The 15256-nt window shown below is 34.3% G+C and overlaps 1 protein-coding gene across 1 annotated transcript; it reads left to right on the plus strand.

The window, feature by feature from the left end:
* Positions 2941–4036, plus strand: LOC104728394 (F-box protein DOR-like). The gene is made up of 2 exons (XM_010447375.1): positions 2941–3411; positions 3818–4036. Exons 1-2 carry the CDS (start codon positions 2941–2943, stop codon positions 4034–4036), a joined length of 690 nt encoding a protein of 229 aa, XP_010445677.1.

Below are 15256 nucleotides of genomic sequence, written 5' to 3' on the forward strand. Positions count from 1 at the left end.
TGAAATCAAATATTAATGATCATAAATTCTCAAGTGTTTCAAAATAATAAGTTCAAAATGAGAAGTAATATAAACAAAAATGAAAATTGAGGAAAATAGTGGTAGATAGAAGGCAATGCATAAAATGATGGTATTATTTCAAATCAAAATATAACTGATTATGTTCATAATTTATTCTAAAATTCCTAATATGAAAATTTATAAATTTTATGTAATTCAAAACTACCATAACGTTTGAAACAATAAGTGTGAATCGAACAAAAGATTTATAGAATTAGATCAAAACCATCTCACAATCTTACGTAATTTTCCACAATAATTTAATTTTATATAAACAATATTTTAAAAATTAAACTAATTTACATAAATAATACCATCCCACCATCTTACTTAAATTTGATTTCGTTTGTGTCTGTGAAAATTATATAAGATATAAACACAGAAATTAAACCAAAGAATTCAAACCTATAAATTTAATTTAATGTTTGTATAGTTCCAAGATGAAACCAACCACATATTGATATAAGGTGGCTCTAGATTCTTGGGGGCTGCATATGTTTCTAATTAAAGAAGGAAGGAAGGAAATGTTGATGTTTTATTTATTTATTTCTTTTTGGGCTTGTGGTTAATTAGGTCCAAACAAAAAAATACAGGTGTCAAAAATATAGTAAGCCAAGTGTCATCTCCTTAGTAAAAGTTGTGAAAAACTTTCTCATATTATATAAGATATACATTTTTTAAGTACATTTTTGGTTCTACCCTTATATTTATACTTATTTAAAAACTTATTTATAAAGTTAATCCCTAAAATATTTCCAAAAATAACATTACTTCAGATTTTGTAATCTAAATATTTTACATACCATTCCAACTAAATAAATACAACAGAATCAATATGAAAAGAGAAACCATGATATATTTAATCACACTTCTATTGTGTATTGAAGATATTTTATCTCTGAATCCTTTGCAAGCAAAGAAAAAAACAATTTGATTCAGGTTTTGTTTTCCAAAACTTGTAAGCTTTGATTCTTAACGTAAGAAGAACTTCGATTCACATTTATTTAAATATTAGAATTAATATCTATAAACCTAATAAAATTTTAAAATATTACGAATATGTAAAATTAAAATTTTTAAAAATACTATATAATATGGTTATATAGTAGATGTGTTATAAAAAGAACATGTTGGAATTAATAAAATATTATTAAATTTGTGCTAACACTGGTTAAATCCTCATTTTATTATTTGTCAACACTATTAATATTAGAATATTTGACATATAAAAATTAAGTTGATTTAACTAAGATTGTGTAAAATAATTAAATCGTTACGAAAAATGTGACTTAATCATAGCGTAGAAATGACTTATTATGTATTTAGATCCTTTGTTTTTGTTATAATAATTAAAAATCAAAATAGAATCTCAAACACCAATCAAAACAAACTAAATATAACAAACAATGGTCATGAAGTATATTGCGGGTTAAAAATTAATATAAACATTTAGTCGCACAAATGGTCGAGAAATTTAGTTATTCATATATTTGGAAAACATGCATCCAATATTTAACAAACAAATACAATATAAAATATAAATAATAATAAAAATTATATACACGCGGTATACCTCGGGTTAAATTCTAGAATCCTCCATACAAATATATATATATATATAATGTTTTAAAGATAGCAAAGATACATAATCATATATAATACTACAAAGATAAATTTGCATGTGTTATCCATCTTAACATTTTTGAAGTACATTTTTGTGTCATCCTCTTTTATCTTTGTATCCAAACAAGTCTCAACTAAATTATCTACAATCCTTACAACCAAACACAATCATTTCTTTATTTGATAATATTAATTTCCTAAAATATATCTATCTAATTTAAATAAATATGTTAGATTAAAATATAATTCTCCTTTCATTTATATTTAATCTTATATTTAATTATTTTAATTACTATTCAATACATAAAGTTAATAAAATTTTAGATTTTTTTTAGCATATAATGTGATTTGAATTTTTATAAACGGATATATATTAAAAATTATCTTAGGATATTTGTAACCAAACAAGTATATCCACATATAGAGCTTGGAATACATTTTTGGAGTACAATGGGGTGCCATCACTTTTTGCCAACTTCGGGTCGGGTTTTTAACTAAAATTATAACCGATTCAATTATCCGGATCATCCTTAAAATTGCCGAATATTTTTGGCCGGTTTTTAATCCATAATATACTTATTTACATCCAATTAATGCCAATTAATGCCCATTGTATCTTAGGAAATATCTAATTTGCATGCCGAATTTTTAGGACCGAGTTTGACAAAAAGAATTGATAACCCAATTTATGTAATCACATCCCTATAATATAGCAACTAATTCAAGATGAATACATCTTAGAAAATATCTAATTTGCGTTTAATAAACGATTACATATTTGGTAAGATCTTATTAGCTTTAAATGTACACTATTAATCCAATAATATCAATTGAGAATCATATTAAGAATATATCAGATCATTCATTCCTAAATCATAACTAACAAATCGTAAAATATATATTCTCAACTTTCGAATCAAGAGTTTCTACAAAACTCTACCTACAACTGTTAACAGTATATATATCAACAAAATAATAGCCGTGTGGTGTACTACGGGGTAAAACCTAGTATACATCATACAAAAAAGGAAGTATCTAAAACCGTGTAGGAAGGTAGGTGTTGTTATTGGACTGTATGGGAATTTACAATTAGATAGAAGATATATAGAAACAAAACATAGTAAACAAAAAAAACAAACATTGTGCTTTTTGTCTATAGGGTTTATCAATACCATGAGATAACGTCAGAAGCACGTCTCCGAGGAGGAGAATCGCCACCGTCGATTTTCTTCGACATTACTTGATAATTCAGGGCTGATGCCAATTGATGTCTTTGATGAAATATTCTGGACATTATCGAGGAAAACCATAGCGAGGTGTCGTTGCGTGTCGAAGCTGTGGTCTTCCATTCTCGGCCGTTCAGATTTCAGTGATTTGTTCTTGAAAAAGTATTCGGCTTGTCGGCATCTCTTGTTCGCCTTCAAACTCAACGGTAAGTGGCTCTTCTTCTCGTCACCTCAACCTCAAAATCTAGACGAGAACTCGTCTCTTTTAGCCACCAATCATCATATGTGTTTCCGCACTAGACCGGGTTCATGTCGGATCAATGTCCCTATTCGTGGCTTGCTATGTACTACATCTATGTGGCTCAAAGATAGATATAATGATTTCAAGGCAATGGTTTATAACCCTAGCACAGGACAGACCATAACATTACCCAACTTGATAACAAGTTGGAATCATGCGAGAGCCCAATTAGGGTATGATCCAATCAACAAGCAAGTCAAGGTACTGTGCGTATCACTTTCTAAAAACCCTTGGTAGGGCAGGCATATCAAGTTCTGACATTAGGAATAGGAGAACTGTCTTGGAGGATGATTGAATGCTCCTTACCTCATCACCCTTTAAATATTGAGATTTGTATCAACGGAGTCTTGTACTATATAGCGGATCCAAACAACAACTTTCCAGAACGTAGGTTTGTAAAACCTTACACCATAGTTTGCTTTGATGTTATGTCTGAGAAGTTCACATATACTGACTATGCTCTCGACAACAAAACAAAGTGGTGCCCAACTATGATAAATTACACTAATAAGTTAGGTGGAACAACTACAAGTCTTGAGTTGTGGGTTCTAGATGATGTTGAGAAACACAAATGGTTGAGGAAAATCTATTGCCTCCTTTGTGGAAGAATCTTGTTGCGGATACAAGGTTGAAATTTGTCGGCATGACTAGTAATGGTGAAATTGTGTTTTCTCCGCTCGGTTTATCTGATCCTTTCTACATTTTCTACTACAATATGGATAAGAATACTGTCGTAAGAGTTAAAATCCAAGGAATTGGACCCGTTAGTGGTCAAGACATCTACACTTTTGTAGACCACGTTGAAGATGTGAAGCTTATAACGTGAGTGCTTAGGATTTCATAAGACTCTTAGTCGCTTTATGGTCTTGCAAAATTGTGGTTTGTAATCCTTTGCTTATCAAAATATAATTTATTCTGGATAATAAATTTTAAAAGACCAAATATCCGTGGGTTTCTTTATATTTTATTTCAACTTTGTTCTAGGATTTAATATTATTTATACATGGATATCATCCATATGAAACCCTTTTTTCTACACAAACAATAATCACTTGCATTTCTCTTTTGTTATAGTTAAACTACCTATAGTCGTCGTCTTTACGGTTTAGTACAATATTCTCTAACTATTTCGTAATGCTTATTATTTTAATCCTCTACTTCTGTCATTCTGTGTTATTGACATGTTTCTCATCCTTTGTTTGATGATCTGGACCTTCTATATCGGCATCTTGAAACTTTTTTGTTCTTGAATCACCTTAACCTTAAACATTAAATTGCTCACTTGCTTAAAAACTTATGTCCTTTTCCACCAATGCTTCTTGTGTTGTCTCTGTGTCTCACAATGCCTATTTCATACATGTGCACTGATTCATCTTCTTTAGCTCATACTCCACCTTCAATCCAAAATCTATGAACCCTTATTCCTTTTCTCTCTGTTTAGTACTCATACTTGATCTGTGTGTAAAGAATGCTCTTAAAGCGAAAACATCGCAATAAATTTTGTTTTGTGATTAGGCTTGAGGAATAAAATACTGTATATACATATATACATCTCAATGATATGCTGGGGGCAACATGTTTAGAAGGAATGTGTTTCTCTACCTCCTTATAATTTTGGCTCGTTAGGGTCAAGAACATTAACGGAATGTATAGTATTTATAAGGCGATAAAACCATGTTTCATGGTATTTACGAGAATTGTCATGTAGTTAATATAATTCACTTAATAATCGAAGATGCTAATATCAATCATTGATAAGTATGACATGTGTTTTTTGGTTGCTATCTCGTATTTTGGAAATCTGATTGGTTCTTTTGGTTCCCTCTCTCAGTCTCAAGTATTCGGATTAATTCACAACTTCTAGCTAGGAAGATAAATTTTGAATCTTATATTTTTTTAATCTTACATATAGTTTAATTATAAGAAAGATATATTTTGCATCTTATATTTCACTATTTAAAAAAAGAAGTGAAAAATCGTGTTAGAAGCGACGTAACCGGTGTGGTAATGTTTACGCCATGAAACTACGGCAGAAGCACGTCCCCGAGGAGGAGAATGGTCACACTCTACCCTTTGATCTTTTTGATGAAATATTCTCGAGACTATCGGCGAAAACTATACTGAGGAGTCGTTGCGTGTCGAAGCTCTGGTCTTCCATTCTCCGCCATCCAGATTTTATTGACAAATTTCTGAAAATATCTTCGGCTCATCCGCAACTCTTGTTCACCTTCAAACTCAACGGTAATTGGCTCTTCTTCTCTTCACTTCAGCCTCTAATCTAGACGTGGACTTTTCTCTTATAGCCTTCAATCGTCACGTGTGTTTTCCTCGGGTCGGATCCGGGTAGGAACCGATCGGGTTCGGGTTTTTTTATCCATTTAAGAATTAAGAAACGATAAGATTCGGTTCGGATATCGGTTCGGTTCTTCTCGGTTCCAGATAGGTTGGGTTCTATAATTTTTGGACACAGATCATATCCGAAACTCGAATATCCAACCTTTGGTTCGGGTAAAATGGACCCATTTGTACCCGAAAATGTAGCAAAATACCCGAAAAAGAAAACAAAAACCTGAGAAGAACCGGATAACAAAACTTCAAAGTGCAAACTTATTTCCTATCAAGTACCAACAAACAAAAGTCACACTCTCCTAACAACAAGACAGATAAAATTCAGACATCAAAGGTCAAACACTCAAACTTGAAACTTAAAATTTAAAACTTGAATGCTACTTGAAACCATCCTTGGCTTGGCTCCTTGCGAGTTGAATTCATTTCAGGATATCAAACTCTAACAAAACAGAAGACAATTAGTTCTATAATCAGTAGTAAGAAATCGAACGTGTTTCATGAAAGAGACATGTAACTTAAAATTTGATTTGAAATTGGAACTCACTCTACAGTCCTTGCAAGTTGAACTCAGGATCAAACTCTACTTAACAAAACAAAAGATCAATTTTCAGAAATAGAAAGTATAGAGCACATTTGAGTTAAAAGAGATTAAGAGAAGATATTAACTCTCATGAGATCATCTTGCAACTCCACATCTGCAAGCATTTGTTGGATTGTTATCACTCCCTTTTCATTGACATGAATCTCACAAATCATCCATTGCTCTGTGCACATCAAGACTTCAATTATGTAGTGGGTTAAGCAGCTTCTTTGTGGGTTTAATATTCTCCCACTAGGGATAAATGCAGATTCCAATGCTACTGAAGACACTTGCATTGCAATTACATCTCTAGCAATAAGTGATAGAACCGGGAACTTTGAGCTATTGATCCTCCACCAAGATAACACATCATACTCAACACCATTTAGAAGGTTTGGATTCTCCACAGTTTCTTTCAAATACAAATCCAGCTCATTTGATGAATCTTGAATTCCTAGTTCTTTAACCACCTCTTTGTAGATACTCTCCATGCTTTCATAACCAACGGTTCTCTCACAATAATCACTTCCAACTTGCTCTTGAGACTGAGAAATTGCTCTTTGGGACTGAGTATATGTCTCTAATTCACCACTGCCACTTCTATTCACTAAAACACTGTACTCTGCAAACATATCCTTGAGGATCTGCAAGACTGAATCATGAAGATGAGTAGCCTCAACACTATTTTTTACCATAAAGTGTGTCAAAACAAAGCTGAGCAAACTTCATCTTCTTTCTTGGGTCGAATATACTTGCTACTATTAAAGTTAATTCATTTCAACCTTCTCTCCAAATGGATCCCAATACTTCTCTAATTTCTCTAACATAACCAATGCTTCCCATCTTAAGTTTGGATCAGGACCCCGTACTTGTAGTTAGCGCAGTAATGTTTTTTAGGATGGTAACTATCTCATTGTATATCTTATGGGAGCACACAGAAGTTGAAGCTGAAAGTAATAGTGTAGACTTGTAAAAGATGACAAGAAACTGAACCAACCTCTCAACTGCATCGAAATCCTTTTTGATTGCTGGTCCAACCCTTTTTGTCCCATCCACTTTTTCCGCAAAGTAGTCATTATAAACTTTATCTTCAGCCTCCATCTTTTCAAATGCCACTCTAAACCTTAAAGCTTGTTCTAACATGAGGTAAGTGGAGTTCCATCTGGTCTTGACATCTAAAGGTATGCTTCCTCATTTAACTTTTGTTGTTTCCACTCGAAGATCAAATGCTTTCAATCTGTCCGTTGAAGCTCTCAGAAAATTAATTCCATTCCTGATAGAAGCCACACTGTCATCTACCTCTTGCAGACCTTTCTTAACAATCAAGTTCAATATATGGGTGGCACACCTTAGATGCAAATAATCACCTTTCAGAATAAATGCATCATTCCCATTAAGTTGTTTAAATGCTTCCTTGAATCTCCATATTGCTGAACTGTTAGCAGTGGCATTGTCTACTATGATGCAGAAGACTTTCTTGATGTCCCACTCTTCCATACAACCCATAAGAACCTTTGAAATTGTTGACCCTTTATGATCCGAAACATTCTTGAAACCAATGATGAGCTTCTTTAACTTCCACCAAGCATCGATATAATGAGTTGTTATGACCATATAACTATTTTCAGTATATGGAGCAACCCAAATATCAGTTGTCAATGACAACCTATGTTTATTCTCCCCAAGAACCTTCTTAGTTGCTTTCCTCTTAACAAACATATCCACAATATCTCTTGTTGTTGTTCTCTGAGAGTGAGGTTTATACAACTGGACTTTAGCACAGAAATGTCTCCAAGCTAGGCACTCTATAAAGATAATGGCAGTTCAGCTAAAACTAACAACTCATTTTAAGCTTCCCTAACCACATATTCAGAGACTTTACTCAACCTAAGCTCACCACCAACACCATCAGGAAAATACATTCTGACTCTTTTCTAGATTAGCAACTTGCCATACCTTGAATGTCTTGCATGCCATTTTCAGATGCTTAGATAAATTGGAGGTACCCGACTTGCTTGGACATTTCATCTGTTTCCCACAATAATGACAATTGCATAAGTCATTATTGGCCTTTTGTTTAGTGAAGTGTTTCCAAACCTACGATGTTGTTGATTTCTTTCTAGTACCAGAATCAGCACCTTCCTCACATTGCCTCCTCTTGTTGTTAGGTCCAACAACTTCATCGTCTGTTCCACTGTCATCTTCATCACCCATTGACTGATTGTTTGGTGGAGGTGGAGGATGATCAGAAGACGCCATCTGCACCATTTAGAAAAGAAACAAATTACAACCTTAATCAAAAGCAAAAAAACAAGTTACAACCTAAAGCTTATATACGATACTCTTATAAACAAATTACAACCTAAAGCTTATACACAAATTACAACCTAAAGCAAAAGCTTTAAAGGCAAAACAACAAAAACCTGAAGCTTACAGACGATAGCAGATTAGCAGATGACAAACGGTTAGATTTAAGACCAAAATGATAAAACCTAAAGCTTACACACCATCCAAAACATTGAAACCTAAAGCTTAGACTTTAGAGAGAAAACAAAAAAACAAATTACAGCCTAAATCAAAAGCTTTAAAGGCAAAACAACAAAAACCTGAAGCTTATAGACCAACATGATAAACCTAAAGCTTACAAACCATACCAGAAGAATGTTGAAGATCTAACTATCTCATCTGAAGATTACTGGAGTATAAGAGTAAAGCAAGTAAATAATATTATCTGTAGAAAGAGAGAAACAAAACAAAGCTGAGTAAGGGTCAGATCGAAAACATACCTCTGATTGGTTCTCGACAACGCAGATGGTGGCGAAGACGAAGAGACCTGGAACGACAAAGTGTGAGCGAGATTATTTAGGGATTCCAGTTTTTATAGTAGGTTTAGACTGGTGGTATAATATAGAGGACAAAGAAGTACGGTAAAGCAGCTGATCGAGTATCGACAAAGACCAAACCCTGAGCGAGTGAGCGGCTACACCTCAAAATGACAAAACAAAAGGGATATTCCGATTGTGATACTGGATAAGGGATACAATGATATTACTGACCTAGGGTTCTTCGGGTCCTCAGGTACCCATGCGGATCCTCTGGTAATACCCGGAACCGACCCAATACCCACAGATATAAGAAAACATTACCCATCGAGTATTTTTGGCAATAACCAAATCCAAAATAACCGAACTAGTTATTTTGGATCGGTTCCGGTTTAGGTCCTCGAATCCGGTTTTTTTTGCCCAGGGCTAGTGTTTCCGCACTAGAATGGGATCAGGTGGGATAAATTCCCCTATTCGTGGATTTCTCTGTAATGAATATATATGGCTCAAGGATATACGTATATAANCAAAAAAACAAGTTACAACCTAAAGCTTATATACGATACTCTTATAAACAAATTACAACCTAAAGCTTATACACAAATTACAACCTAAAGCAAAAGCTTTAAAGGCAAAACAACAAAAACCTGAAGCTTACAGACGATAGCAGATTAGCAGATGACAAACGGTTAGATTTAAGACCAAAATGATAAAACCTAAAGCTTACACACCATCCAAAACATTGAAACCTAAAGCTTAGACTTTAGAGAGAAAACAAAAAAACAAATTACAGCCTAAATCAAAAGCTTTAAAGGCAAAACAACAAAAACCTGAAGCTTATAGACCAACATGATAAACCTAAAGCTTACAAACCATACCAGAAGAATGTTGAAGATCTAACTATCTCATCTGAAGATTACTGGAGTATAAGAGTAAAGCAAGTAAATAATATTATCTGTAGAAAGAGAGAAACAAAACAAAGCTGAGTAAGGGTCAGATCGAAAACATACCTCTGATTGGTTCTCGACAACGCAGATGGTGGCGAAGACGAAGAGACCTGGAACGACAAAGTGTGAGCGAGATTATTTAGGGATTCCAGTTTTTATAGTAGGTTTAGACTGGTGGTATAATATAGAGGACAAAGAAGTACGGTAAAGCAGCTGATCGAGTATCGACAAAGACCAAACCCTGAGCGAGTGAGCGGCTACACCTCAAAATGACAAAACAAAAGGGATATTCCGATTGTGATACTGGATAAGGGATACAATGATATTACTGACCTAGGGTTCTTCGGGTCCTCAGGTACCCATGCGGATCCTCTGGTAATACCCGGAACCGACCCAATACCCACAGATATAAGAAAACATTACCCATCGAGTATTTTTGGCAATAACCAAATCCAAAATAACCGAACTAGTTATTTTGGATCGGTTCCGGTTTAGGTCCTCGAATCCGGTTTTTTTTGCCCAGGGCTAGTGTTTCCGCACTAGAATGGGATCAGGTGGGATAAATTCCCCTATTCGTGGATTTCTCTGTAATGAATATATATGGCTCAAGGATATACGTATATAATGGTTTAAAGGCGATGGTTTATAACCCTAACACAGACAGTCCATAACATTACCCAAAGTGATAACTAGGAGGGCTCTAGCTAGCAAGAACCTATTTAGGGTATGATCCAATAAACAAACAAGTCAAAGTATTGTGCAAGTCACTAATTTGTACTAAGCTTTGGAAAGTGGAGGAGCATCAAGTTCTAACATTAGGAACGAAAAATATGTCGTGGAGAAAGATTGCATGTTCCCTACCCCATTACCCAATAAGTGCTGGGATTTGTATCAACGGAGTCTTGTATTATATAGCTGATCGGAAGAAAACAACTCCAAAACCTATGTTTCCAAAACTTAATACCATAGTTTGCTTTGATGTTATGTCCGAGAAGTTCACGTTTACTAACCAACCTCTAGACAACAATGACGAGTGGTACTACCCAACTCTGATAAATTACACTGGTAAGTTAGGTGTACTTTGTCAAGATTCTGGTGGTTATTTCAGCGGGAAAACTAAAAGTCTTGAGTTGTGGGTCTTAGATGATGTTGAGAAACAGAAGTGGTTGAGGAAAATCTACGTGTTGCCGCCTCTGTGGAAGAATCTTGTATCACTTCTAACGTTGTACATTGTGGGGATGACTAGTAACGGTGAATTTGTGTTTTATGTGGCCGTTTTACATGATCCTTTCTACATTTTCTACTACAAAGCGAAGGAGAATTCTATAGTAAGACTATCTCTAATGTGTTACTCTATTTTTTCTTCTAAAATAGAGTAACTCTAAAATAGAGCATTGTTTTCCTTCAATGTATTACTCTATTTTAGAGTTGAAAATAGACTTAGACCATTTCCAATGTGTTACTCTATTTTTTCTTCTAAAATAGAGCATTGTTTTCCTCCAATGTATTACTCTATTTTAGAGTTAAAATAGATTTAGTGTAAAAAAATAGACGTGACAATAGAGTTGCTCTATATATATAGCAATCCTATCATTTTCTCTATTTTAGAGTAAAATATAGAGTAGGATTAGAGCAAATGTTGCTCTATAATAGAGTTTTAACTCTAAAATAGAGTGGGGTTAGAGATACCTTAGTGTAAAAAAATAGAGGTGAAAATAGAGTTGCTCTATATATAGAGCAATCTTATCATTTTCTCTATTTTAGAGTAAAATATAGAGTAGGGTTGGAGCAAATGTTGCTATATAATAGAGTTTTGACTCTAAAANCTCTTGTTGTTGTTCTCTGAGAGTGAGGTTTATACAACTGGACTTTAGCACAGAAATGTCTCCAAGCTAGGCACTCTATAAAGATAATGGCAGTTCAGCTAAAACTAACAACTCATTTTAAGCTTCCCTAACCACATATTCAGAGACTTTACTCAACCTAAGCTCACCACCAACACCATCAGGAAAATACATTCTGACTCTTTTCTAGATTAGCAACTTGCCATACCTTGAATGTCTTGCATGCCATTTTCAGATGCTTAGATAAATTGGAGGTACCCGACTTGCTTGGACATTTCATCTGTTTCCCACAATAATGACAATTGCATAAGTCATTATTGGCCTTTTGTTTAGTGAAGTGTTTCCAAACCTACGATGTTGTTGATTTCTTTCTAGTACCAGAATCAGCACCTTCCTCACATTGCCTCCTCTTGTTGTTAGGTCCAACAACTTCATCGTCTGTTCCACTGTCATCTTCATCACCCATTGACTGATTGTTTGGTGGAGGTGGAGGATGATCAGAAGACGCCATCTGCACCATTTAGAAAAGAAACAAATTACAACCTTAATCAAAAGCAAAAAAACAAGTTACAACCTAAAGCTTATATACGATACTCTTATAAACAAATTACAACCTAAAGCTTATACACAAATTACAACCTAAAGCAAAAGCTTTAAAGGCAAAACAACAAAAACCTGAAGCTTACAGACGATAGCAGATTAGCAGATGACAAACGGTTAGATTTAAGACCAAAATGATAAAACCTAAAGCTTACACACCATCCAAAACATTGAAACCTAAAGCTTAGACTTTAGAGAGAAAACAAAAAAACAAATTACAGCCTAAATCAAAAGCTTTAAAGGCAAAACAACAAAAACCTGAAGCTTATAGACCAACATGATAAACCTAAAGCTTACAAACCATACCAGAAGAATGTTGAAGATCTAACTATCTCATCTGAAGATTACTGGAGTATAAGAGTAAAGCAAGTAAATAATATTATCTGTAGAAAGAGAGAAACAAAACAAAGCTGAGTAAGGGTCAGATCGAAAACATACCTCTGATTGGTTCTCGACAACGCAGATGGTGGCGAAGACGAAGAGACCTGGAACGACAAAGTGTGAGCGAGATTATTTAGGGATTCCAGTTTTTATAGTAGGTTTAGACTGGTGGTATAATATAGAGGACAAAGAAGTACGGTAAAGCAGCTGATCGAGTATCGACAAAGACCAAACCCTGAGCGAGTGAGCGGCTACACCTCAAAATGACAAAACAAAAGGGATATTCCGATTGTGATACTGGATAAGGGATACAATGATATTACTGACCTAGGGTTCTTCGGGTCCTCAGGTACCCATGCGGATCCTCTGGTAATACCCGGAACCGACCCAATACCCACAGATATAAGAAAACATTACCCATCGAGTATTTTTGGCAATAACCAAATCCAAAATAACCGAACTAGTTATTTTGGATCGGTTCCGGTTTAGGTCCTCGAATCCGGTTTTTTTTGCCCAGGGCTAGTGTTTCCGCACTAGAATGGGATCAGGTGGGATAAATTCCCCTATTCGTGGATTTCTCTGTAATGAATATATATGGCTCAAGGATATACGTATATAATGGTTTAAAGGCGATGGTTTATAACCCTAACACAGACAGTCCATAACATTACCCAAAGTGATAACTAGGAGGGCTCTAGCTAGCAAGAACCTATTTAGGGTATGATCCAATAAACAAACAAGTCAAAGTATTGTGCAAGTCACTAATTTGTACTAAGCTTTGGAAAGTGGAGGAGCATCAAGTTCTAACATTAGGAACGAAAAATATGTCGTGGAGAAAGATTGCATGTTCCCTACCCCATTACCCAATAAGTGCTGGGATTTGTATCAACGGAGTCTTGTATTATATAGCTGATCGGAAGAAAACAACTCCAAAACCTATGTTTCCAAAACTTAATACCATAGTTTGCTTTGATGTTATGTCCGAGAAGTTCACGTTTACTAACCAACCTCTAGACAACAATGACGAGTGGTACTACCCAACTCTGATAAATTACACTGGTAAGTTAGGTGTACTTTGTCAAGATTCTGGTGGTTATTTCAGCGGGAAAACTAAAAGTCTTGAGTTGTGGGTCTTAGATGATGTTGAGAAACAGAAGTGGTTGAGGAAAATCTACGTGTTGCCGCCTCTGTGGAAGAATCTTGTATCACTTCTAACGTTGTACATTGTGGGGATGACTAGTAACGGTGAATTTGTGTTTTATGTGGCCGTTTTACATGATCCTTTCTACATTTTCTACTACAAAGCGAAGGAGAATTCTATAGTAAGACTATCTCTAATGTGTTACTCTATTTTTTCTTCTAAAATAGAGTAACTCTAAAATAGAGCATTGTTTTCCTTCAATGTATTACTCTATTTTAGAGTTGAAAATAGACTTAGACCATTTCCAATGTGTTACTCTATTTTTTCTTCTAAAATAGAGCATTGTTTTCCTCCAATGTATTACTCTATTTTAGAGTTAAAATAGATTTAGTGTAAAAAAATAGACGTGACAATAGAGTTGCTCTATATATATAGCAATCCTATCATTTTCTCTATTTTAGAGTAAAATATAGAGTAGGATTAGAGCAAATGTTGCTCTATAATAGAGTTTTAACTCTAAAATAGAGTGGGGTTAGAGATACCTTAGTGTAAAAAAATAGAGGTGAAAATAGAGTTGCTCTATATATAGAGCAATCTTATCATTTTCTCTATTTTAGAGTAAAATATAGAGTAGGGTTGGAGCAAATGTTGCTATATAATAGAGTTTTGACTCTAAAATAGAGTGGAGTTGGAGATGCCCTAAAGAGTTAAAATCCAAAGAACTGGACCAGCAGCCAGGTCCGGCCCTTCACCCATTCTGATGAAACATTCGTATTGGGCCTCAACATTTTGAAGCCCATTTTGCAGGAATTTTTTTTCAAAAAAAATAATAATAAGGCCTCAAAAACCCCCCAAAACTAGTAAAAAGGCCTCATCATTTTTTAAAATGTCCAATAATAAGCTCCAAAAAAATCCAAAAATTAGTTAAAAGGCTACATAATTTGAAAAATATTACATAATTAATAAAATAGATTTTAAAATTAGAAAAAATTATCAAAATTAGCAAAAAAAAAGTCTCCATAATTAGCAAAAAAAGTCTCAAAATCAAAAAAGTTAATAAATAAAAATTTGTGAAGGTCCCATATAGTTAGCAAAACAAATATCAGCTAATATTATTTTTTAAAAAGAAAAAAACCTTAAACTTTTTTCTTTTTTTGTATTGGGCCTCCAATTTCACCGGACCGGCACTGCCAGCAGCTGGTTGTGGTGAAGGCATCTAACACTTTCATAGACGTAGACCACGTAGAAGGTTTAATTTGAAGCTTATGTGAGTGCATGAGCTTCTGATGTCATATCTCTACCTTTACAAAAGCGCTAAATTCTTGTGTTGTTTTTTATGTCTCACTAGCTCTTATTGCGTACGTCTCTTTTCTTTTCCATTG

The sequence above is a fragment of the Camelina sativa genome, chromosome 11 (genome assembly GCF_000633955.1).
Source record: "Camelina sativa cultivar DH55 chromosome 11, Cs, whole genome shotgun sequence".
Taxonomy (NCBI): Eukaryota; Viridiplantae; Streptophyta; class Magnoliopsida; order Brassicales; family Brassicaceae; genus Camelina; species Camelina sativa.

Coding starts and splice junctions, on each gene's coding strand:
- LOC104728394 (XM_010447375.1), top strand. CDS start 2,941: ATGCCAATTGATGTCTTTGATGAAATATTCTGGACATTATCGAGGAAA. Junction 3,412..3,817: donor CAATCAACAAGCAAGTCAAG/GTACTGTGCGTA, acceptor CCTTTGTGGAAG/AATCTTGTTGCGGATACAAG.